The sequence below is a fragment of the Psammomys obesus genome, unplaced genomic scaffold (genome assembly GCF_907164565.1).
Source record: "Psammomys obesus unplaced genomic scaffold, mPsaObe1.curated_primary_1811, whole genome shotgun sequence".
In the NCBI taxonomy this organism is placed as follows: domain Eukaryota; kingdom Metazoa; phylum Chordata; class Mammalia; order Rodentia; family Muridae; genus Psammomys; species Psammomys obesus.
In genome coordinates, this window is record NW_026590468.1 from 946,341 (window position 1) to 973,050 (window position 26,710).

Consider the following 26,710-nt stretch of genomic DNA (forward strand, 5'->3'; position numbering starts at 1 on the left):
GATGTTGGGTAGTGCTGGAGTCTCAGCCAGATATCACATGAGGTCACCCCTGCTCTCAAAGAGTTCATGATTTGGTGAAGGAAACCTTGAGCACTGCAGACAAGAACACCAAACATGGGCTTAAAGGAATGGCTCAGCAGCAAAAGTGCTTACAGCTCTTGCAGAAGCCCTGAGTTCAGTTCCCAGCACCCACGTAGCAATTTACAACTGCCTGTACCTCCAGTTCCAGGGGACATTATGCCCTCTACTGGCTTCCATGGGCTCCTGAATGTATTTGGTGCACATAAACTCAAATAGGCATACAAACAAACACACATATATACATATAAAAATAATAAACAACTTAAAAAAAAAAAAGCACAGAAGACAAGAGCAAACACCAGTGGCACAGTCCTAAAACACGCCTGAGGCCACAGTCCTTCCTGGGAGCGCTACCCATCTACTACTTATTAAAAGTTGAATCATACATTACAGGCATCTGATACTCTTCACAAATACAGAAGCCTGGCGCGGTGTCACATGTCTGTGATCCCAGCACTCTGAGAGGCAGAGGCAGGCAGATCTCTGTGAGTTCAAGGTCAGCCTGGCCTACAGAGTGAGTCCAGGACAGCTGAGGGTACACAGAGAAACCCTGTCTTGGAAAAAAATAAAAAGTTATAAACGAATACAGGTAAAGAGAAATGGGCAGAATTGGAAACTACTAGCAATGGGAAACAAAAGGCAAAAATGACTCTAGCTGTTGATCTTTATAAATGAAATGACTCCCTTTCAAGTCAGAATGTGAGCTTAATCCATGATCATTAGAAAATGAGCCAAAATTACCCCTAAGAAGATTAGCAGCAACTATCACTGCTTTGAAGAAAATAAGCTGAGCCCAGGGAATGCAGGATGCAACCATCTCAAAGTGTGCGTACACACGCCGGCCTGCCCAGCTGCCGAGAAATAGGCCCTATGTTCTGTCCCAGTTTTCTGCAACCAGACAGACCTGTGTCTTTGGCTGCAATCAGCAGCCTAGTAAGGCAAAGGGCTACTTGAATTTCCTCAATACAGGCATCCCCTGCTGGGAAGTCCCATCCTCAAGTCCAGTGCTTTTCCAGGCTCTATATACATGCGTAGAGAGACTGAACAGGGCAGAGGAGGAGCCTTCTGATAACAGCCCATCCCCCGCTAAATGCTTATCCTCCCTACTGTACAGAACGAGAAGGCAGGAATGGAAAAAGGAAGCAGGGTGGGCCGCCAGGGTGCCAAGCTGCTTTCAGGGCTAGGCTTCCAGGGTGGCAGGATTCTGTGCTCCTGGCTGAGTGTGGGAGGGATAATGGGGGGTGGTTAGGCTTGGGCTGGGATGAATGCCAATCACCCATTTCAGGATACCAATACCCTGAGTATCTACAACAGATTTCTCAGAAATGATCCTACTTCCTGGAGGTCTCTTTTACCAGGAGCAGGCTGAACCCTCCTTAGCTTGGGGTAGATTTTTTCTTTTTTCTCTATAAGCTTTGCAAGATGCCTTAGTCCTTGGGTCCCTGGGAGAATCAGCCTTGAACTATAACCAGCCTAGCCTTCCATTTGTCAAAACCTAAGCATGCCATTATTGCCAGGGTCACAGTGTAGCCCGTGGGTAGCCACCACCCTACAACCGGGCACCTTGAAGGTACTTCCACAGAATTGTCTGTTCAGCCCACTGCCTTCCACGTCTGCTGGCAGACAAACGGTCAGTGATTCTCTATGGGGCTGCACCCTAGAGCCAAGAAAATACCAAGATCGTCCCAACACTACCTGCACCCCTAGCCTGGATATATGTCAAGGACAGATTAGTCTTTTGAGTTAGCACAAACCAGGCCGGGGCTCCCACTCAGAGTTTCCTCCTTTATCCATGTGATATTGAGGTCTGCACTCACATGTCTGCAGGAGACCCTGTGTCTGATCTCTGTGTACATGTGTCTGTGTATGTGTTGGTGGGAAGATAGAAAATAACTCAAGAAGCCCCCACAGAAGCTGAGCTGAGGCAGGAATCATTCTCAAGAAAAACCCTGAATTCCCAGGCCTAGAATTCCTAGGTGCCTGTTGGTAGAACTGCCTGCTTTTAACAAGCTTCAGGCTGTTCCAGCTGGTTTCTATTTGGGGTTCTATCTGGACAGACTCCCTGGAAGGGCTCTGGCAGAATCACTTTCTGTGGGTCCTGGATGTCTGATTCTGCAACCCACTGAATGTGCACCAGGGTCAGCAATAGAGTGGGTCTTAGCAGTCCAGCACCCTTTTTACACATATGCCTCTTTGGGAGGCTTAGAGACAGCCTGGTAGCCCATGGCAACTAGAGAGCCAATGAGTGGCCACGGATGTGGCGCTGCTATGGCAATGAGCTCTTTTCCCTGGTAATAGAATTGAGTACAGTGGATGGAGAAAGGCCTGCACCTGTGTGAGGCTGGAGACCACCCCTCCCCCACCTCCCACACAAGAAAACCCGGGTCTGTCTTAGGTCAGACCAACCAAGTAACCAGGGACAGGAGGTGGGTCAGTGTTCTTGAGTGCAGGTGAAGGCGTGAGAGCAATTTCTCTGTATTGTGAGCAACTTCCATCAACAAGCAGGTTACTACTGAATCTCTGAAAGGTACTGAATAGTACTTATGAGTGGCTAATACAGTGTATTCCTATTCAAAAATCTGTGAGTATGCAGAGATTTGTATGTATGCACACGTGCAGCCCAAGAATTAAGGTCTACGGAGATATACGGGTACATGTATACATAAGCTGCCATGTGGTCTGGGTTCTAACTGTCCCAACGAATCCATGCTTTAGGGATACGAACTGAACAGCAGGGGCATATTTGGCCCAGCGCGCAGATGCTCTGTGTGTGCAAGCGTGAAGATGCAGAGGTGTGTGCGCACAAGATATCCAGACGCACGTCTTGGGTGCTGGGCCTAGGAGGAGGCTCACAGCAGTTCCTTTCTCCATGTGCCACCCGACTCAAGAAGCCCCGAGATCCCTTCAGAATCCTGGGATGTTGAGGAGGGTGGAGTAGGGCAGATGGCTCTGAGGCCCTCAAAGTTGGGATGGAAAAGCCCGGCACCTCCAGCCCGTGCTCCGGTGTTGGAAAGGGTACGGAGGGCATCCGTGCCCTGCCTCCAGGCCAGATGCCTGACCGACGCTGCATCTGGGAGCAGTAGGTGGCCTGACAGCACGCTCCCGCCCTTCCCCCTCCCTCAAGGTTGAAGTCGGGGTCCGCACGCGCCCCGGATCCGGGGAAGCCGGCCCGCGTACCTGTAGGGAATCCAGTCGGAATGCGGCTTGGAAGTCATGTCTCCCGGGGGCGGGGCGGCGGCTGCGGCTCCGGAGGCCGGGACCTCGAGGGGCTGGCGTGGGGACCCTGCTCAGCTCTCGGGCCGCCCCGGGCCGCATCCTCCCGCGCCCGGCCGCTGGGGCCCGCCGAGGCCCTCTCTACACGCCAGGGCCCCGGCCGCAGGCTCCCAGAGCGGTTTGCCTGCGCGGCGCGGAGGGAGAAGCGGCGGGAGTGCGCGGGTCCGCGGGAGCGCGCGGGCAGGAGCGCGCCGGAGGCGGGAGAGGCAGTCCGCACCGCAGGCGCTGGGTCTGCAGCTCCGGGCTGAGCAACGCCTGGAGCCACCGCCCCGCCCCGCCCCTGGCCCCGCCCCGTCGCAGAGCCCACCCCGGCCCCGTGCAGGCTGACCGTGTGGGCCCACCCTCAGCCGGGAAGGACGCTGTCACCTAGCGCCAGTTTCTCCCTCTAGGACCTCGGCTATCCCTCAACCCTTGGCTATATCAGATTTACCCGGGACAGAGACAAGGGGAGTCAAATTAGAGGTGTCAGGAGAGCCTCTGGCCTGAGAACTGAGGCCTTGCTTCCTTCTCAACCTCCCATTTCACGCTCCTGTCTCCAGAACCTTCTGATCTTTAGTTAAGTAAAAATGTTTCCTCTGCCTGGGTCCTTCGTTTGGACCTGACACTTCCCATATATGCTTCCACAACCAAGGGTTCTGTTAACTGTTGCACTCAAGGTCCTTAGAAAGTTGGAGCATGAGTGAGCACAATAGCTTTGAGAAGCAAATATTTTATCCCCATTTCCCAGAGAATGAAGTCTGAGAAATCCTAAGGAACCCAAGGGCAAGGAGCAAAGAAGTGGTGGAGCTGGAATTGAACCAGGATCTCTCGTCTTTTAAAGCCATTTTAGAGGGCAGCAAAATCAAGAAAGATCCTCTTAGTCTTGAATGTTGATGAGGTCCTATTAAACCAGGACCCACGTTTAATAAAGGGCAGGGAACAGAAGGGTGGAAGATCCATAGCAGGGCTAGTTAGAAGCAGCGAGAGGCCAGGTGCCTAGTGATGCAGCAGGCTGAGCGGCCAGCCTGAAGCCTGTGGCAGGGGTCAGGGAAGGGACTACTGATTAGCCCAGACCCTATACAGCACTTGGGTGTCCTCAAGTGTACCTTGCGTTCAGCATCACCAGATAGCCAGAAGAGTGTCCAGGGGAAGATGTTCTGGCAGGACTGGGAAGGCTGTGAGAGTGACCCTCATGCTTAGAGTGAGTCCCATCTTGCTACTCTGGGGCCAAGCCAGGATCCACACCTGGAACTTCTTTTAGCTTCTCTGTCTGCCCTGTCTGTCCCATAAACTACAAACACAAGAGTGATGATGAATGCACTGCCTGGTGAGCTATCAGGAATTGGGGCTTTGTTAGGGGGGATCTGTATAGCTCCTTTAATCCTTACCACTGCCCTCGGAAGTGTATTGATGTTTTTATTTTATTTTTCAGCAAAGGAACTGAAGCACAGAGAAGACCTTCATGAACAAGGTCACACAGGCAGTCTTTGGTGAAGCCAACATTCCCATACCTGCTCTCAGCCCACATTCTCCACCTCCCAAAGTATATGCAGTGCACACGTGTACTGCCGAATGCTTCTCTGTTAGGGCAGAACCTTCTCTTCCTAAACAGTTAACCTTGATTATCTATCAACTTCTTAAGGGCTATTACTGTCATCACAGACCTCTAGGAAAAGGGAAAAATTGCCTGAGAGGAGGATGCAGTGCAAAGCTGCCACCTTGCCTTCAGGGATGCTTCTCCTGATCTCCACACATCCGCCTCCCAGGAAGGGCAGCAGTTAAGGGGCTAGTAGGTCCCTCCTTCCCTGACAGCTCTCAGCACAAGCTAATCCCTCAGAGGCCTCTGTCCTTTGAGCTAAAACCCTGCCTAAAACATGTGTGAGAGGCTTTGACCTCTGAACTCCCCATTGTCCATGCCACCTCTGCCAGAGTTATAATTGTTTGCCATCTCCCTCTTCAGGATGACAAGCATCTGGAAGACTTTCCTGTCAAGACTTTGAGGCTGCGTTTTCCCCTTTTCTTCCCAAATTATCTGACACCTTTTAATGCAATAAGAATTAAGTTGGAAGGTCTCAGGGGCCTGGAGTAATTGAATCTCTTAAGCAGACACTCCAGGCTTTGTCCTAAGGGAGAAAAAGCTGGAGGTGGAGTGAGATGCAGAAATAAGACAGTTTCTATGTCTTCTTTTTCTGTAGGGCTGTGTGTGCACATGGAATTCAGAAGACTGTGCCAGTGCATGCATGAATCTGTGTGCCTAAAAATATGTTTGTACATGAGATGTGGGAGGACCCAGAAGCTGTATGCTACTGCATGTGTGAGGGTGCGTGCCTACATGTGCATGAGTGTGAGTGAGTGGGCGGGCGAGTGGTATTTAAGAGAAAGGGGAAATGTATGCCACTGCTTGAGTAAGTACATACACATGAGATATGAGAAGCTATTGGAGACTCTATGTCCGTACATGAGAGAGAGGGGGGAGGGAGGAAGAGAGGGAGGAGGAGCCCCTCTATAGACAGGGCAGGTCTGCACAAGAATGTTGGTGAGATGTGTTTTTTTAAGAGGTGGGAGCAGAGGATGAGGATGTGCTACAGGGTTTGTTCACACTCAGCTCAGACCTCATGGTGGGTTTCCCACTTGAATGGCATTACTGCTTCTCCTTTTATGTTAACCCCAGTGTCTCTATCAAAAAGCTGCTCTAGAAAGCCATATACAGAATTTTATAAAGGCCATGGCTAAACATTACACATTGTTACAATTGTGCTATATAAGTGACTTTGAAGAAGGGTATAAGCTTTTCAAATTTAGCCCCAGGAACGAGATCATTTCTACTGAAACACTTCTACACAGCAATCCCATGATGCCTTCCTTGCCACTGGTCTAAATACAGTAAGAATAGGATATTTGCTAGAAATTTTAAGTCCTTTCTGTTGTACTTTGGGTATTTCCTAACAAAGTGGAGGCAGTGTGTGAGAGGCACAGCATCTAAGCTTGAGGTCCCCAGTGCCAGCTCTCCTCAACAAGATCAGTTCAGCCTAGAAGAAGGCTTGCATTCTGGCACTTTGTTTCTGCCGTGTAGGGTCTTACACCTTCTGTGCTTAGGGCAGCAGTTTGTTGAATGAGGCCGCCTCTTTCAATTTTGGAAGCAGAGGGGTATGAATAATAAATGAACACAAATGCAGACTGGTCCCTGCCTTGTGGCTTGGCTTTGTGGCCCTGAAGTCTGACAAAAGCAATTCAGATCAATCAACTGGATCTTACCGGGTCTAAGGCTGATGCAAAGTCTGGCAGCTTTGGCAGGGATAAGGGGCAAGACTTCTCTCAGGGAATTTTCCCTCTGGCAGTAGAAATAGGAAGAAACGATGACAGTATCGGTAACCAAGTGCTGGGTGAGGGGACCAGAGGAGAAACAGCTAATGATGTTGGAAGGAGGAAGAACACAGAAAGAGCTCCTATGAAGAGAAAAGGGTAATGGTTGATTCGGGCCTCAGAGGAGGAGAAAGATTTTTTTAATAGATAGGTAAGAAAGGAAAGGGGGAAATGAGACTATGACTACCAGATACTATACTCACTCCTAACAAGGTGCCATGAGCAAAGTCACAGACACAGAGGGGTGCATGGCCAGTGCACTTACTTGAAACTCGGGGTGTTAACCAGTGTGCTGAATGGTCCCTGGTGGCCGTAGAGAAGCTAGAAAGTTAAGCAAAGCTAGATCATTTGTGCTGTTGTGTTTGGGTCTTATCCTATAGCCAATGGGGAGTCACTAACGGGCTTTAAGCTGAGAATAAACTGCCCAGAAGTAACCTTTAGATAGCTATGATTGGAGGCAAGATAACCAAAAGGAGACAAGGATAACAAATAGTATAGAAAACTGCTAGTAGGAAAAGAGAGTAAGAGGGTAAAATTAGCAGGGTGAGGACAGAATGTATATCAGTAAGTATGCAATTCTGAATACAGCATTAAGCATCTTTGATGAGCTTAGAATAGGAAGAACTCATTTATGAGATGGGATACCCATTTAAGCACCCCAGCATGCTCAAACAGTCCGACACTTTCCAAAGCTGTGGTATAGATGGTAGCATACAGTTGCCATACAGTACCACATGTAAATCCTACTTGGAGCTACAAAGACTGTCAGCTCCATTGTGGATGATGAAAGTGAAGGTCAACAGGTATATGGCTGCCTTTGAAAACACAGAGGGAAAAACAGTAGAAAAACAGGCTATTTTCCAAATCACTGCTGAGCACAATAAGCAGATAATCACATACACACGAGAATAGTGTTCATGGCTCTAAGCTCTGAAGGCATTAAAAAAAAAGAGCAAATATAACAGTTATGAAATCAATGTATGATAAACAGAGGGCCACTGGGTTTGCATCATTCAGGACTGCCATTTGCTAAGTGTATGTGGGTATGCCAGCCTATGTAGTTCATAAAAACAAAATCTGGGTGATGGATGATAAAACCATTCTTCTGCTCCATGTTCTGGTCAACAATCTGAATTAGTAAATCACACATTCACTGGGTGAGGATGGCCTGTGCCTTTAATCCCAGCATTTGAGAGGCAGAGGCAGGTGAACCTGTGAGTTTGAGGCCAGCCTGGTCTACAGAGGGAGGTCCTGGACAGTCAGGGCTACACAGAGAAACCCTGTCTCAAAAAAAAAAAAAAAAAAAGATGGCACATTCACGAGTGGAGGGTTAAAATACACTAAGCAGTACTTAGAAGAGCCTGGATCTGATCTGTACCATGAGCCAACACACATCCTGGCACATACAAGAGAGGCTTCGAAAAAGGTCTGGGGAAGTTTTTAGAGAAAGACTTAGGGCCTAGTGATTCCTGATAATTGAAAGATGTGGAGGAAGCTATTGCCTTCATCTCAAAGGCTTGGCAAAGACCCATAGTAGAGTTTGATGTGTGGCCAAAACAGTCTTGGGGCACAATGGACAAACAATGGATCCATTTCTAACAAATACACAGAACCAGTGGTGACTTGCCTCTTTCCTGATGGCAGAGAGGTTGCTGGGGACTCAGTGTAGCCTTGTGCCCCCGGTTTGCAAGGCAAAGAAACAGGAGTGGTTCTTGTTGATCCTTATCTCAGGATAGTCAAGTGTGACTGGCTTAGGTGCAGGCCAAGAGGCCTCTATTGTTGGAGGTGATGACACCAGGAAGGGAGCAAACATGAGTTTTCTGGGGCCTGAGAGGAAACTTGAGAAGAAGCTAAGAGGAGGGAGTAAAGCTATATCAAGGAATCTGCTGGAGGGAACATCAGTGACAGCATGGTCTCTAAGATCCCACAGTGGCACTCAAAAGAGAGGGAAGGCCAGAAAAACAAACAAACAAACAAACAAACACACACACACAGTAGCTCCTCAGAGTATAGTCTTGGAAGAACTCTGATCCCCTGTGCCCCATCTCCCTCCTTCCATCAAAAACCAGGAGAGGGGTCAGATAGTTATTTGAGAGGTCACCCTCTGCCCGCAGGATGCTGTTCTGTATTAGACTGTACCGGGAGGGAGTCCATGAATCTTTTGGAGGTGAGGGATACAGTTCTATGGTGGAAACCTTCCCTACCATGGATAAGGTCCTGGGTTTGATTCCCAGCATCACATCACATACAGAGAGATAGTTATTTTTAGCCTAATAGGACAGATGACAGAAAAAACAACTTTGGGTTGCCTGAAAATGGCCACAAAAGCCCAAAGGTTTAGTCTTAGGATTAAAGTGTGTCTAATTCCAGGAAGAAAAAGGCTGCAGAAAGTAAATGTAAAGAGTTCATAGGGGACAAAAATAAATTTGTTTTAGGATATCTCATGAGTCATGGTCATTCAACATAGTTACACGTGGCTCCTCTCATCACCACATCACTTGAGATAACTACGACTGTGACCACTGTTGTATCAGATGAAGAAATAAAAGGGCACAGAATTTGCTCAAGGCCATGCACACAATAAACAATAGAGTTCCATTTAAATTTAGGCAGCAGAGACTTTCAGAGCCAAAAGGCTTAACTATCATCCTCTAGAGAAAACCAAGCAAGAGGATGAGCTCTTGACTCATTCTTGTTCCAGAATTCTAGCCAAAGAAAATGTGCGTATTGACGCACAAATGTATTCATTAGCATTTGATTTAGAACAGAAGAAATCAGCAGAGGTGGGATAAATGTCTATTGATTGGGACTCAGTTAAACAAGGAATTCTGAGTTCACTGAATGGATCACAAAGCATCCTTTATGGGAAAAATTTAAAGATAGAGGAACAGATTAATGTGATGGGATAATGGCAATGAATGAACAGTCTCATTAAAAATAAAATTGCTTAGAGTGAGGAAGGCTTGGTCTTGTGCTATTGGCTATACCACCCCGGGTACCATATACTCCATTACTGGTTCCTCCTTCCAGATGCTGCCAATGCCTCTTAACAATAGCTTTTGGCACCCGAGACCTAGTGATCCTTGCATGGCAGACAACATCTCAAACCCAGGATTATGGAGATAGACAAACACTGTCTGTGCACAATGCATTTGGTAAGTAAAACAATTGTAGAACCATGTGGGCTGATATACCCCAAGTCGCCTTGAGTGTTACGATACAGCACAAGGATATCACAATATCCTGATATAAGACAGGAAGACATCGCAGATGGCTATCCAATCATACGAGCAGAGTAAGAAGTGTTCACAATTCTTAGTCTGGTTATTTGTTTATTGTGCCTGCATGTGTGTGTGTGCATGCTTATGCACGTGGAGTCCAGAGGTTAACCTCCAATTGTTCTTGTGAGTCATGTATTTTATTTTTTGAGGCAGCCTATTGATGAGACCTGGGGTTCTCTGTTTTTAGGCTAGACTGGCTGGCCAGCATGCCCTGAGGAATCCTCCTATCACTACCTCCCCGGCACTGGGATTACAAGTACAGGCTACTATACCCCACTTTTGATGTGGGTGCTTGTGGTTATTTACTGGAAGCACAGAGGTGCAGGAAGGATGCTAAATCATTGTTCCTGCCCTTCACCTAACACAACCCTGCTCCATCTTCAGGAATTGCCTGAGTATCTCCTGGGCAAGGAGTTGCAGAGCAGAAGCACCATGTCTCTGACCTGGGGTAGCTTGTATTCCTAACTCAAAGTTTTTCTGCTTGCTTTCCCCCCACTCCCCACCCTCTCCAACAAGCAGACTGGCCCAGCTCTCCCAAGAACTGAGGCTGGAGTTTAAAATAGAAGATAAGAAGCCCAGACCCCTGTGCTCAGACTCCAGGAGCTCTTGTTTTACTGTGGTTATTGGATTTGCAGATAAGCAACAGGGAATTAAGCTGATCAGGAAGGGAGGGAGGGAGCCCTCATTTGTCCATAAGGCAGGATTTATCTGGAGGAGCCCTCTCCTTTGTCAAACAGAGAGCTGGTTCCTTTGTATCCTCCAGCAAAGGACGTTTTATTCCATAACCTTTTTGCAGCAAAGCCCATAAGTGTGGATTCTTGACCTGTTTTTTTCCCCTTATCTAAGAAAACCAAGGTTATTTAAAGGTTGAAATGCATTTTAAATAGTCCTCTCCTGAATTTACAAACTAGAAGAATCAGTCCCTGAAATATAATCTCAACTATTTGTTAAATTTATTACCCCAAATATTCTGATATGCTTTCTTTTGAGAGGGTGGGGAGTCCATAGCACTTCTTTATGGCTATTGCTGTCTCATAAATATCAGACTAGAAGGCTACTAAGGCTACTAGGTCATTGAAGATGCTGAATCTGACAGGGTGGCACCATGGGAGTAGAGTTAAGCTGTGTTTCCTCGATGACTCTGTTTTCCATCTATGGAATGGGAATGGAAGGCTCCTAGATACTGAAGGCATAGGAGAGAGAACATAGTCCTTGGCTCTGTTGTGACTATGTCATTCGTGTGCTATGACCTTGAGGAGCCTCCTCTCTGCCCCATGAAAATCAGGATGAGCCAAAGACTCTATCTACAACTAGCTTTCTCAGACATTTTGGCTTTTTACAGTGTGACCATTGGGAGATGAAAGACGATTGTGTGCTCAGCTCTGCAGTAAGAATGGAATCTTTTTGTTCCACAGAAGAAACGCTGCTATCAAACACAGGCAAGATTTAGTGAGAAGGGTTGGATTCCTGTCCTTTTGGTATTGGTATTTCACGGGTGCCAGGGACCACTCCCTTGGGGAGTGGAGATAGTGTAGCCTTGCTTACTGTACAGTATGTGAGGCTGAAGCAAAGGGAGAGGGAAAACTGTGGATATTGAATCCCAAGCTCCAGAGTGAAGCAACATCATTTAGTCATCAGAATTCCCACTCGCTGAGCCCTCACTGAAGGGCAGCAAAGCACCAGCAGTATGACCTCGACCTCACTGACCGCTCACAGTAACCAGAGGTACTCTTACAAAGGAAAGAGCAGATAAACTTTGGGCAGTCAGAATGCAGGGATCTACTCATGTCAGCTAAGGTCTGGGGAATACAGCTGATGCCCACAGAAGAGAAAGGGACGGCCAGAGGTGATCTCAGCTAATGCTCTGCCTGGCACAAGGAGGAGTGGGACAGATTCCTGTCCCTCCAGTGTGTCTGAGTTCTGGCGCTAGGATGAGGCAGTGTGTAACTGGTTTCCAGACTTTCTCAAGTGAGATCACACCCAGGGTGGAAGGGCCGGATGGGGAAGCACCCTCCTCAGGCTTGTCTACCAGTTCAGATCTCTTCTTATTCCTGGTCTTTGTCATAGTCTACCATTTCTCTATGTCTGTGTGTATTCTACAATCACTACCTTCTCAATGCAGAGCCTTCCTCTTTCTGGTCCTACTGCCCCAAGCCTAACAGGGTGTGGAAACACAGGGTGAAGAGCCATACACTCAGCTACACACTGAGCTGGACACCTCAGGCTAGCTGGCCCTATCCCAATCCTCACAAGTGTCAGACATTCTGGGGATCTCCCTTGGAGAGAGGTGAGCTGGAACACCCTCAGAATGAACTACAGAAATTCCAAACTATTCCCTGTGGGCAGAGCCCTCAGAGGTAAGAAATTCCTCTAGCTCGGGTCATACTTTGCTCCACTATCCTGATTATTCCCCAGGGCTCTGTACTATGTCCTAGCTCTAATACTTGTGTTTAAGCCTCTCTGCTTTCTGCAAACTATTGCCACTCATTTATCTTGCCAAATCAATGCCTCACTCCATCTTCTTTACTCTAGTGGACTTCAGGATCTTTGTTTGGCCCCTTGCAGGTAACTAAACATTTGCTAATATCATTTTCTGATATCCTCACATGCTCTGAAAATGCAACCAGTGTTTCATGCATCAGGAAACATAAGTTCTAAGTCCGAGTTCCTGGCCTCTTCTGAGCCCATAGGAAAGTGTCTTCCCAGATTCCTTGGCCTCAGTGTATGGCTCTGTGAGGAGAGGGTTAAATCTCTAAGCCTCCAGGGCTGTATGTGTTCCCATCTGACAGTGTAGGACAAATGTTTCTCCCTTCAGCCTCCAGCTACTCCAGGAGGCAGAGGAGGAAGCTCATACCTCACACTACGCCCAGAAAACAGGAGGGAGGGAGAAGGACAGGAAGCACCCTAGGAACTGGCCTCAATTCCCTCTATTCCCATGGAGAACAGAGGGGACAAGAGCTGTGGCTAACACAGTAGGACTATTCCAATGGTCAATGGATATGTAGAAAACCTGCTCACTCCTCCCCTCTGCCATCTTCCTTTAACAGCCAGTCTGTCACCAGTCTGTCTTGATATGTTTAATCCCACTCACCATGCCCAGTGCCACCATTAACTTTGCCCGTGCTAATCTGTGCTGGTTTAAAAGCACTCCCTGCCTTGGTGTGTCCTAGGAGCAGAACAGTTAATATACAAAAGCCATTAGGCTGTGTGAGTTGTTATATAAGGAGCTGCACCCCCTTTCCCTCTGGCCCCCCTGCAGTCTGTTCTCACATGGCAGAGAGTGATCTTTGCAGAATGCAAATCCATCCTTGTGCACCTGCTGTTTAAAATCCTTTGCTGACTTCCATGCTCCAAGGCCATTTTTTAAGTGCCTGCAAAGCTGATGGTTTCTGCTCCTCACTAGTCTTCACGCGTGCTAGGTTCTCGGTCTGCCTACATTCACTGTTCTCCGATGTGTCTGGAGTCCCCCTGCTATCCCTGCCCTCCCAGGTCCCAGGCCCTTGCTCCAGGTTGTGGAAATGGCCCACTGCATGGGCTACAGGGCCAGACTACCAGCCTTTCTCTAAAGGACAGCAATGATGAGCACTCATTAGCCTACTGTATTAGAAAGGCAGACTATTTACAAGACAGCAGATATAAATTGGGGTCCCAGGAAGACCTGAAGAAATCAACAAGAAAAATATAAGAATTGGAATTCATCAAAGATGTCCGATTAAAAAACAACAACAACAACAAAACCAGTCAATCCTATTTTAATATTGATATAGAGAAATGGTACAAAATGAAAATGAAAAATATCTCATTCATAGTGGCAGGACTACGAAGGACACATCTTAAAATAATATAAATGAGGCTCATTGTGGTCCATAGACAGAAACCCTTAAGATGTAATTGAGATTTATATGAGAAACTCAGATTCCTAAGAAGATGATTTTAAAGACAATAATTTTTCCTAATGAGACTGTTTTACTCAAAGAACAGTTCCAAGGGGATTCTGAAGCTCGATAATATACATGGATTTCTTAAGCTCCGCTTTGGTATTGTGTGTGTGGTGTGCGTGTGCATGAGAGAGACAGTTGTATACATGTTCATCTATGCACATGTCGGTGTCAGTGCATATGGATGCCAAGGTCAACACTGGGTGCCTTTCTAGAGAGATTTAACTGAGGAGGAAAGAGTCACCCTGAGTGGGGACAGCAGCATTCCATGGGCTGCCCTGACTGGACACCCACTGTCAACTCTCTCCGCTTCCTGACTTCAGAGGCAACGTGACCAGCTGCCTCCCGCTGCTGTGCCATGCCTGCCATGGTGCACTGTGTGCCTCCTGAAATTGTGTCCCAAATTAAATCCTTCCTTAAGTTGCTTTTGTCAGGCAACAAGAAAATTAACTAATTCACTGTCTCACACATACCCCATTTCACCCATCTCTGGGCCTCTTTGTCATGTTGACAGCCAGATTTAATTGACCTGCCTTACAGTAGCCTGGGATAGACTCCTCCCTTGATGTTAATTCCTCTAGATAACCCAAAATAATATCTGGAAGATAAAAAAAAGTGAGCCAAAACTAAAGGACAAAGGCAAAGAACAAAAATTCTGATAATGATTAAGGAGAGGTACAGCAGTCCCACCAGATGCCAAAGCACAGCTGTAATGACTAAGACACTTTGGTCATGGACCTAAGTTTCACATGGATCTTCAGTGGATGAAAATAAGAAACCTGGAGGCTGCGGCAATGGCACAGTGGTTAACAGAGCTGGCTGCTCTTCCAGAAGACCTAAGTTTAATTCCTTGTACCCACATGGCAACTCAAATAGTCTGTAACTGTAATCCTAAGGGATCTGATGCCCTCTTCTGGCCTCTATGGGCACCAGCATACATGGTACACATACATGCAGGCAAAACACCCATACACATAGAAACAAAGTAATAAATAAATAAATAAATAAATAAATAAATAAATAAATAATAAAACAACAACAACAAACCGAGAAAGCTGTGCTTTTAATATTCACTACTTCATAAGAATGTAATCAGTAATCAGCACACATACTAAGAATACTAGTGAAAATGTCAAAAGTTTAATTTATGGTTGTTATTTGCAGGGGAACAAAGAGAGATTAAGAACTATAAGGCCAAGGGCTGATTTTTCAGTTCAAGTAAATTGCCATTGTGGTAAATGTTTATGCAGAGAAAGAGAACAAGATAAAATGGTTAGAGCAGAAAGAAACCTGGGCTAAAAGCCAGGGGTCTGAATTCCAGCCACAACTTCTCCCTGCTGAGCAATCTTGGGCTATGTCTTTCCCCCTTTTTGGGCCTCAGTCCAACATCTCAAAGATAAAGGATTAATGCAGATGACCTCAGTGGTCCTTCTAGCTCAGCTATCTCGGATGCATGGTTTCTACAGCAGCTCTAGAAAGTAGCATAGGAAGACATTTGTATTTTCTTCCCCTGAATCATGAAGGGACCTCATCGGCCAGATCTGTTTGGTGAAGCTCACTGTGTACTCATACCTGTGGATTTAGAGATAAATGGGACACGGCACAGGCCGGGGCTGTGAAGACTAAGGTGAAGGACACTGATAGATGCAGATACAACAAACATAGTCTCAGCCTAGCACAACATGGAGGTATATGAGAGGAATTGGGGTACCAAGCAGGGATCTACAGGGTGGGGATTCAAGTGAATGTAGGTATGGCACAGAAACCCCATGATGGGGAGAACACAGTGATGGGTGGTGGGGCTAGGCTTTTTGAGCAGGGATGAATATAAAGAAGAGGACTTGGAAAAGTATTTAGGGCCATGGAAGTTAATCATGTGTGTGTGTGTGTGTGTGTGTGTGTGTGTGTGTGTGTGTGTGTGATGTGTATATATGTGAGTGTGGGTACACATGTGTGAATGTGGATGACACATGACATGACAGAAACAACATTGGGTATCTGTCTTTGCTCTCAACTTGTCTGAGACAGTGTCTCCATCTTTTTTGTTCATTTTGTTTTGTTTGTTTATTGCTGTGTGCACCAAGGTAGCTGGCTCATGAGCTACTGGGAGTTTTATCTCTGCCTCTCACTTTACTTAAAATGTGCCTAAACTAGTGGCCCTGGCCTTACATGGGTTCTGGAGATTTGAACTCAGGTCCTCATACTTGTAGGGCAAGTGCTTTCCCTACTTAGCCATCTCCTCAACCATTGGTGCTCTTAATAATGAGAAATGGCAGGAGTTTGCTAGTGCTTGGGAAATGATATGATCTGAAGCTAGGCTTGGTGGTATGAGCATGAAATCCCAGCTGAGGAGTCAGCAGTTATCTTGGCCTGCATAGCAAGAGCATGTCTCAAATTTACAGAAAGAAGGAAGGAAAAGAAATGAACAGAACTTTGTTGCTAAAGACAACCATACACTTCTGTTCTAGAACACAGAAAAGCCATGTTATAACCAAGCTAACTAGCCTCCCTGCTGGCTAGTCTTCAGTGCCAGAGATTGCTACAGATGCGGATGAGGGGAAAGTCAGTAACAGTCTTCCCTAGCCATTGACCTGGTATGCCATAACACCAACATGTGAGATATGAAGTGCTTATTGGTAAAATAGTGGCATAACCATTACAGGAGGTAATAGATCCTTTCTGATTGAACCTGAGGCTAATTCTCTAGGTGGGAGCTCATGCCCAATACAGCGGCCCTGGTCAAAGGCCCATCGCTGAGGTTAAACTAGGCTACTTTTGTGCTGTTAATTGAACATATAAAACTGTCTCTTAAATATTTATGTTTATACATAAATATACATAGAGAGTAGTTTTTCTCAGCTTTGATCAAGGAAGTTTCTCTTTGCAGCAAATGGTAGTTAAGCCAGAGATTCAAGGTTGGGTCAAGGTCTTGAAAACAAATGACTGTTGAGTGCTCAGCATTAAACAGTCCCCCGTATCTACCCTCTCCAAGACTCAAGGAACACTGTAGAAAGAGGGAGCAGGAGGAGCTGAAGGAGAAAAAGGAGGTCTGCAAAATGCTGTCTTATCAGTATGGGACAGCCATGACACTAATGAACTCACAACAGCTGTGCACAGAACCCACACAAAATTGAACTAGTAAATATACAGAAGTATATGGGAGAGGGATTCATGGGCCCTCGTGCTCCCCTGCTCCCACCAGGAGAGCTAATGCAACTGAGGGCTGCTGTAGGCGGAGAAGTCACTGTCCTCAGTGATATACGCACGCTCTAGTGGATAGCACAACACCTATGCTCTTGCAGGTGGCCCTGGTTAGGGTGGGTCACAAAGTAACAAAAACAAAAAAAGACATGAAAGTGGGATGGGTACTTGGTGGAGGGGAGGCTGCTAGGGGTGAGAGGAGAATGAGAGAGGAGGTATGAGTGTGATCAGATTTTATTATATGCGTGCATGGAACTGTCAGAGAATAAATTACACCACTGTCACAAAAAAAAATGGTTATTAGAGTGACATAATAAAAAAACAAAAAAGGAAAAGAAGTGCTATGATCTGAAGGGACTTCACAGGAAGCCATGGAGCAGTTCTGAGAGAAAGCAGAGACACCTGTAAGGTGTGGGCTGTGAGGGAGGGACACTGGAGATGCCCAGGATTCCAGGCAAGACGGACTGGGGGCAGGGCGGCCCTGGGGGCAGGACAAGCACGTGTTTTGGAGACAGCTGCTGCAGCCAGGCTGCCTGGTCTCCTAACCGTGGCAAGTCCGGTGCTGACTCGCTCTGTCACCTTAAATCGTTTCTCATCTGTAGATGACTGGAATTATTTCTTAGGGCATATCAAAGGGTCACAGGATTTAAGAAATGAGAGGCATTAGATCAGACGTCCATATCTGTCAGACTCCAAATCAGAGTCCATGGTTTGTAGGGCAACGGAGGCCTCTACAGCCACAGGAACCTCCTATGGCATAGGTTGGAGTGCGTTTCCTCCTTATTGCTTAGCCCACATACAGTTCTACTTTTTGGAGAAAGAAACCGAGGCTGCATTTTACCAGGCATTTGCTGCTTCCTATGCTGTATCTCTGTCTAGCCAAACTGAGCAATACCCCAGGCTAGATGAACCCAGAAGCTTGTCTGTCCTAGGCTTGCTTCTGGTCCTACCACAGGAGATGCTGACTCTTCCTGCACGTTACCTCCACTTCCCTACTCCATGCTCCCAGGCTTGTTTGTTTTCGGCCTAAGATGGAGGCTGACCTGGGCTTTCAGCCATGCCCAACCTTCCTTTAGGAAAAAAGAAGAAAACTGGTATTAACTGACCAAGGAAAACAGACATGGTGGTGCCTGCCTCTAAGACCAGCATTCAAAAAGCTGAGGCAGGAGAACACCAATTTGAAGCCATGCTGGCCTGTATACCAAGACCCAGCTTCAAAAAAATTCAGAAGATCTACAGAGAATATTTTCATGAATTCATCTCATTTATTCTTCTCAGTTATGGATGCCCCTATTTTTCAAATAAGGAAGCCAGGGCCCAAAAGCATTAATTAACCAGTGGTTACACGAAGCACAGTGTCAGGATCAGAATCTATAACCTACACTTCTGCACCAAACAATTTCTCAACCATCTGGTTGCCATTTTGGAGCATCTACCCAAATTCTTCTGCCCATACCTGTTTAGCCCATCCCTACCAAACCTAGGCTTTATGAGCAACAGGCCGGGAGAGAGAGAAAAAGAGAGAAAAAAAGAAGTATTTTCTTTTGCCCAAGGCCAGACATCTGTGAACCGAAAAATTTGGTGTCTTACCTGTCACCAAAGCAATAAGTATACTTTCCCTTGGCCTGATGTCCATGTTCCTGGCCTGACCTCTGAAGACAGACAATTCTGCCACTGTCTAGTTGGTGGGCTGGAATGCTGATCTGGTGGCCCAGCTCCACTGCTTCTCTGAGGGCCCCACTGTCTATACATGCTAACCCTTGTCCTCCCTTGTTCTCAGACTACCTGGTTCAGCTTGGAGAGGCCACTGGCTCTGGGTCTGTAAGATCCCTCAGTTGCATATATCATTGTACTGTTGCACTCTATCTCAAATAGCCTTGAGGATCCTTAGCTATTTATTCTCAAGCTGGCTGAGTCCTATGGAGCCAGGATTTAAGCTGCTCATCCTTCATGCTTTGCTAGTTTCTCCTGCTCCATAAGCCATGTCTGCCCCGACTTCCCTCCTCCTTCATCTGGCCTGTGTGTCTTGAGGTTCTAGGAGGCCCCACTGCCTGCAACATTATACCACCCGTCCATCCCCGGGTACTATGCCCTTCAGTCTCATTGTTTTGAGCCAAGGTGCCCTGATGAGCCATCCCTTTCATTACCTGAGGGTAGTCTTGGGCTCTTAATTAGATCGGCATTTCCTAATCCTCTTGCCTACAATTCTCATACTTAGACCTCAAACAAGACATCAGTGTTCAACCCCAACCAGTGCTACAACCTTACCCAGTCTGGTTTCTCAGTGGCCTGGTTTGATTAAACACTGGCTAATGCTTGGGACTGACACAGGATGGTCATTGGGAAGGACAGACAAGTATACTCCAAGTGTCCACAGACACAGCTATAAACACAATCCAGAAGGCCACAGATGTGAGACTGATTCTGTAGTAGAACTCATGGTAGAACCTGTCAGGCCCAGCCCACCAAGCTCGGAACAGGCAGAGGAACATGGCTCTCTACCCTTCCCTTCATATCAATCTTCTACCAAGAATAAGCAATGCTGTTGAGAAACCACATTCATCAATTGGCACCCACATATTTGAAACTGTAGTCTTGGAGTGCATGTTAGCCTATTATGAGAAGATTGAAGCCTGAGTAAGTCTAGCCAAGGACAGCACACTTTGTTTTTTGAACTGGGTTCTCTCCATATGTTGTCCAAGGAAGTTTGATTTTCCAGCCTTAGCATCTTAAGTAGATGAGACTGCAGGGATACACCACCATGGCCAGCTTGTCCTGAGCCAGCTCTTTCACCCAGAACAGATTCCCATCAGGTCACTGTCATAATTGTTACAAGGCAAACAACACCCATCTGCCTCTCAGAGTCCCAATAATGTCCAACTTTATGTTTTCTTACATCAGCACACAAATAAAACCTTTAAAGCACCACCCTTAACCAATACGGCAAAATAGAGGAAACCCATAAATAAAAGAGCTACCAATACCCCAAAATGTAAAATTTGATATACTAGAGTGCCATAGGGACAGTCATGTATAATTGGTGCCATGGTAAATGGCTTCAATATCTGAGTAACTATCTAGTAACGTGTGACAAGAACTATAAAATTTTTTATGCCCTTTGATCTAACAATGCCACTTGGGAGAATGCTTCCCAGTAAAACACTAAGAAAGTAATTTGTACAAAGATATTCATAGCTGTGATATTTATAATAGCAAGAGGTTGGAAGGAACCCAAAGGCTCAGCCCTCGGGGATTGACGAAGCAAACTGGGTCAGATGAACACTTCAGATGCTCTCCAGCCAGGAGGTGTGGACATGTGCAGTCTCAGGTGGAATGAATGCTCAACCCTGGGCTGTGATATGGTACATAAACCAACCCGGCCTGCCTCTGACTCTAGCTTCCACCAGGGGAAATGTACAGCAAGTCTGTGCTGCCTTCAGGATAATTCAGTCAGGCAGTAGCCTGCACGTCAATTATAAGGGTTTTAAAGGTAATTTATTTTATCTTTTGTAAAGGTCATTTTGAATTAACTAAGAACTTTTTAAAAAAAATGCTTAAAATACTTGAAATGCTGAAAAGGAATCCCACCAAGATTTTCCAATGAGCCTCATTAGACTCAACTCCAGTGGTCCTCCCCAAACTTTCTCTGTCTTCATGTTTCTGTAAGAAGTTCCTGGGTCACCCCATGTCAAGGGCAGTGTGGAAATCTGTGGGGACCTCAGGGTCTTTGGAAAGCCATGAGTGTCACCGCCTCTGAGATCCTAGCCCCTGTGACTGCTGCAGCAACCCCTTGTCCACGGTGTCCAGACTTCTGCTCAGTCTTCCTCCTTCAACCACCAGCTCTTTCTCTCCTGGGCCTCAGGAAGAGGTTAATCAAGAGCCCCTTGGTCTTGCCTCTATGCAAGAGTCTAACTGACCAGAACAGCTTCCAAAACCCAGGGTAGGTAGCCTCCTCAGTGGTCCAGGGAAGCTTTGAAAAAGCAGATTCCTGGGCTCCACCCTAGATTCTCAGGTAGTGAGGCTGGAAATGTGCATTTAAAAAACTCTCCCAGTGTTTTCCCCATGGTGCAAACCATTGCTAGGGAGCCTGTTTGCTGAACAAGGGCATGAGCCTGTTCTGCTGGGCTGTCAACTTCTCAGGGCTCTTAGCTTTTGGAGAAAGCCAACTTGGAACTGGCCATCTTAACAGAGACACCCCAACCACTATTCAAGGGATGTCTCAGCTAGGCATCTGGAACATGCTCCAGAGAGCACCTCCACAGGACCAGAAAAAAAAGAGCCAGTTTCTGTCTCTGCCAGAGCCCAAGCCTTGGAGTCCCCCACTGCAGGTCTCTTAGTCCATGCCCTTGTCCCACATCAAGAGTGGGGGGCTTGTGACCCCACTCACCCCAGCCATACTTACGGAGTCAATTTATAAAGCTGCGTCCTCCTCTCAAACAGCGACCCTCCCCAGGCCCAGGGCCACAACCCGCCCACTGGTGTGGCCTGGGAAGACTCGGTCTCACCGACCCCTGTCTCCAGGACTCTCTTCAGCTTCACATTGGTGCTTGCGTCCCCCGGCCTGTTGTCAGGAAACACCATGAGTCGTCACCCTGTCCCCATCAAACCTCCCTGCCAAGTGAGAACCAGTGGCAGACTCCGTGTGCTCCTGAGATGCAAAGAACAGAAGAGGATGAGAAGGGACTGTGGAGACAGGGTCTTCCTAGGGTTCCTAGAGTGACTCTCTGAGCCCTATCTGAGGTGCTGATGAAGGGACAGGAAGGAGGCTATTTGGTTCTGAGAGTTCACTCTAAGCTATTCCTGAGGGAGCAAGAAAACTGGAGCTCACCCAAAGTACTGTGTTGGAGCCTGAGATTGTGGAGCCTGGATTGGTCAGGCCCCAGGCATCTGGACCCTCTAGAAAGCAGAACTAAGATGGAATTGTCTTCCAGGCAATAGGACATGACCTGGGCCTGAAAGGAAATAGGGCAAGTAACACGGTCCCTCTCCCTCAAACCAACCTCACCTATCTCATCCCTCACTGGACCTCAGGGTAAGGGGTGGAGGTCTCTAAGCTATTCCAAATTCTGGGGCCACATGTGAGGGCAGGGATTGGCTTGTTTGATCCATCATGGGGGCTCCTCCATCATTCTTCTTCCCCACAACATAATCCTCACACACTGATTAGGGCCCACCTGGTACCTAGCAAGGCTTCAAGAAAGCCTCATGGGGCTTAGGGGAACCAGGACACCTTCTGTGGAGTCCTCCCACACATAGGCCGGGCCTGAGAACTAAATTCTGGTTTCCTGTTCCAGGAACCTCTGTTCTGTGTTTGTAGAGACAAGGGGGTGGAAGTGTTAAAGCACAGGAAGTCAGGTGGGCTGCTTCCGACATCATGTTCCAGTTTGCTCTGAGCACAGGAATGGTGTCTCACTGTGCAGAGGATGGGACACTCCACTGACATATACTCTGTGACCTACCAGAGGAGACAAATGCCTATACCCCAGAGAGAGTACAGAGCTGCATAGCTGGGAATATTGCTGTGACTGTGCCATGCTGGAAATGGGCCTTAGTGGTTCACATGGTGTCTGAAGCCAAGCCAGGCTAGCTGACTTTCCTTTTCTTTCACTCCTTTCCCCTTTCCATCAATATCTATGCTAACACGGATTCACAGGATTCCTGCTTTCTGGCTCTGTGGTTTTCAGTTTGCGTTTACTGTTTCACAGGCAGGACAAAAGAAAACTCAATTGAACAGTTCTGCATGAAGCCGGGGCTGGGGCAGCAGTGGATGTCCCACGTCTTCTCCTTCCCACACAACACTTCTTTAGGGATACCTCATGAGGACCCTGGGGGCTCAAAATGTCATTTTTAAAATCATTGGTCCAATCCAACCTTATTTTCAGATGAAGAAGCTGAGGCTCAGAGTAGGCAGTGATTGGCCGAAGGTCACACAGCAAGTTGGTAGCAGAGCCAGGACTATTGTAGCCACCAGGTCCGGCTCTAAGGCAGCCAGCAGCCTTCCCCATGCTCTGAACTGCCCTGAAGCTTAGGGGAGTTAGCTCCTGAAGCTTCTTCTGAGGCTTTTCTCATTCTGTGATCTCCCTGGTGGTTTTGGAACTCCACGGCTCTTGCGCCTTCCCACAGAGGCTCTAGTCTACTTCCCAATAGCTCCCTTAACTCCAAATGCCTCCTAGCCCCTCCAGAAACACTGAAATCTCAAGGCCCCAAACTAAACTGAGGTGATCCAGGCCTGCTCTTCCTCCTGCTCTCTGTCATCCAATCCCCCATCGCTCCAGAAATCTAGATGCCATTCCAACCCTCTCCCCCACTAGCTCCATGCTTTCTCTGAGAGTCCTCCTCCAGTCTCTTCCCTTCCATGTGAGAGCTGCTTGCTCACATGCCTCAGCCCCCTTCCAGCCTCCCTTGCCTCAAGTTCTACCCGCTCCAGGCATATCAGCTTTCGAAAACCAGTCTAAACATATCACTTGTTGGCTAGGCTCCTCCGTCAGCCATGGAACCCACAGTGGCTGGTGAGGCTGTGGATCCATCCCATCTCCCGCCTCTGCTGTTCTCTCTCCTCCAGACTCTCCCAGCTCCGCTGTGCTCCAGCATTCCAAATGCCCAAAGCAGATCTCTGCTTTCCCCCTCTCCCTGCCTTGCACATGCGTTCTCATCTCTCTCCAGGCAGTGTTTCCCCAAGAGTGCCTGGAGAGTCCCCTGTTTCTCCATCCCCTAGCCTATAATTCATGTTTCTGGACATGGCCCTGCCTGCACCCTGGGAAGAGGATTGATACATCTTTCAATTTAGATCCCGGGGCTATTTTGCTTTCAATGTAAAATGTACACTCTGGCTCCATCAGGCCGGAGACACCTGTCCCGCCACCCCCACCACACTAGCTGGGCCTTCTTCTGCCTGCATATTCTGAAGGCAGAAACAGGCTGTGACTTGGTATCTCCAGCTGGGCTGTCAGCTCTCTGCAGGCAATGAGTCTGTCTTCTCCTACATGTAACTTCCCACCTGGTGCCTGGCACAGAGAAGGGACTAAATTATCAGGACTAAATAACTGGGATCCCCAGGTGAGCACTTCCACTCATGACCGGGAGGTGGCCACAGCTGATCTAGTGATAAGCCATAGCTTGTGGGAATCTGAAAAGCTGTTCCCACAGCTGCTTCCACTAGTACCTGTCCTTCAACCCCCTTCACTTTATCCCTTCTACCATAATGGAGGTAATACGGAAGATGAGGGCAATGCCAGGCTTACAAATGCTACAGACAGCTTCAAATAGTGACACTCAACATCCAGCTCTCCAGACCAGGATGTGCTTACATGCATACATACATGTTATTATAAATTTTACTGACCTAAATACTGGACAGTGGGCAGTTTATAAATACAAATTAAATACTCAGTACTCAGGTCAGCAAGATGGCTCAGTGGATAAGGGTGCTTGCACCAACCTGATATGTGTTCAATTCCCAGAATGCTCATTACTACACACACACACACACACACACACACACACACACACACACACACACACCCCCCAAACAAACAAAGGGATGTAAGAGGGGGGATGCAGTACTCTTTAATAGTATCCTATATAGCCAAACAATTAATTGCCCCAGAAATCAATGTGTTTGTTGACTCTGCCTAATTTTTACCCATGCTGATCTGTGGCTGTGATGACAAATGGGTTTAGCTCTAACTCAAATGTTGCTTGGTATTTTCACTTCATTTAGCAAGCAAGAGAAAAGTGAAGCGACAGAGAACACTCATTTCCCCAGTGACTTGAGTGACTTCTCTGCTGAACTGGCTGGCAGTCCCCAGTGTTGGAGAAGCATTTCTCCAGTGATTTGTGTGGCTCACAACGTGACAGCTACAAACGTGACAGCATTTTAGAATTTAATCTGCACGGTGATATTTGTCCCCATCGCCTTCTCAAGTCCACGCAGTGTGCAGAAACTGCTGATTCCTTGCTCTGAAGCCTCTCTCTCCTGGCTGACTTGCAACATGCTGAGACAACATTAGGAAGAGGTACTGAGCGATGCATCCGAGCAGCATTGCCATCATGCTCACACTATGGACATGTCAGTGAGAGGACAATGAAGTAAAAGCTAAAACCACGAAGAAGATGAGTGTGTGTCACTTGCTTGATTTTTAATTATAATTTCATTTTAAAGTTTATACAATTTCAAAGTCTCAACAACATCTAGGTTTGATGACCTTACATTTTCCTTTATTGCATACATTTTTTAAAAATAAAAAAAAAACAAAAAATTAGGTTAGGTGTGGTGTCACACAGCTTTAATAAATCCCAGCACTTGAGAGGCAGAGGTGGGGATGTGTCTACAGGCCAGCCCAGGCCAGCCAGGGCTATGCAGTGAGACCCTGTCACAAAAGAAAACAAACAAGGGCAAATGAGTCTTATGAGTCAGTATAAACTGACTTAGTACAGTGATCCTGGAGAGCTGAATGTGACTCTTCACTCACTCACAAGGGCAATCCTCTCTGCTCACCCTCCAGCACCCAGGGTCTGAGCTGCTACGGCATGCACCATATGCATGCATAGGAATATCACATGGAACTCTGTTAGTATGTACAATTAATGTGTGTTTAAAAAAACCAGCCAAACAGACCCTTCTGTGTTACCCAGATAAGGCTTAGGCACCTCAACCTTGAGAGGAAATCCATGCACCTTGTGAGGCAGAAGGAGGCGTCACTTAAATATCCCCCTCATATACTACATACATGTAGACAGACAGGCAGACTCTCTCTCTCTCTCCACATTACCTGGGGCATACCATGCATGTATTTTTGGTACATGTACACTCTGATTCTCCCAAACTACTACATCCTACACATCAACATGCCATGTTTCACACACCTAACAGAAAACTGACCTGCGGACAGTGGTCTCTCACATATCACCTTCATCGTTCCAAATCTTCCTAACATACAAAATTACATTCCGCAAACACATATGCCAAGTACCTGGAACTCACATGCTTAATGTACACATATACCCCACCAAATACTAATTTCACCTTCCCAGGTAATTTTGCATGTGGTCTCACAATGCTTCCCTCTCCCAGCACACACACACACACACACACACACACACACACACACCCCACACCTGCTCACTCCCTATGTTTCTCCACATATGCATACATCCAAGTCATCCTTGTAGACTACCCTTACTCTAAACTCACACTTCAGGTCTTCTTCTTTTGCCCCCATATTCCAGGATGGGATTTCCCTCTGCCCACCCTCTGAGACTAGGAACAGTGAGGGGGAATCCTTGCAACAGGCCTTGGCCCAAGACACAGGGTGACTACAGAGGACTTGGAAAAGGATGGAACAAGGACTTCTGGATAACCAAACACCTCTTTTTGCTTCAGATGCAAACTCAGATGCCACAGGTGGCTCAATTTCAGCCCTCCTCTTCTCCAGCACCCTTTCCTCGAAGAAAGAAGCCATGAGCACCTTGAAGCTTTTCCCACAAGAGAGCCTTGGTGGGGTACAAGTGCCTTTCAGAGGCTACCATGAATGCTTTGATTAGCCCTCCTGCCCAGTGGGGACCTGACATCCTATAGGGAGGAGGCTTCTGGGG

At 47.1% G+C, this 26,710-nt stretch overlaps 1 protein-coding gene across 6 annotated transcripts in view; it reads right to left on the minus strand.

Annotated features, from left to right (window-relative positions):
- Tub (TUB bipartite transcription factor) overlaps positions 1–26,710 on the minus strand; it is a 76,450-nt gene that overhangs the window by 17,875 nt on the left and 31,865 nt on the right. For 2 of the 6 annotated variants that reach the window (XM_055607431.1, XM_055607427.1), the window contains exon 1: positions 3,259–3,410. The exons of the other annotated variants lie outside the window; for them this stretch is intronic. In XM_055607431.1, coding sequence (XP_055463406.1) covers positions 3,259–3,296 — 38 coding nt within the window. In that variant the 5' untranslated portion in view covers positions 3,297–3,410. Of the gene's footprint in view, positions 1–3,258; positions 3,411–26,710 lie in introns of those variants that run through there. 6 annotated transcript variants of the gene reach the window in all.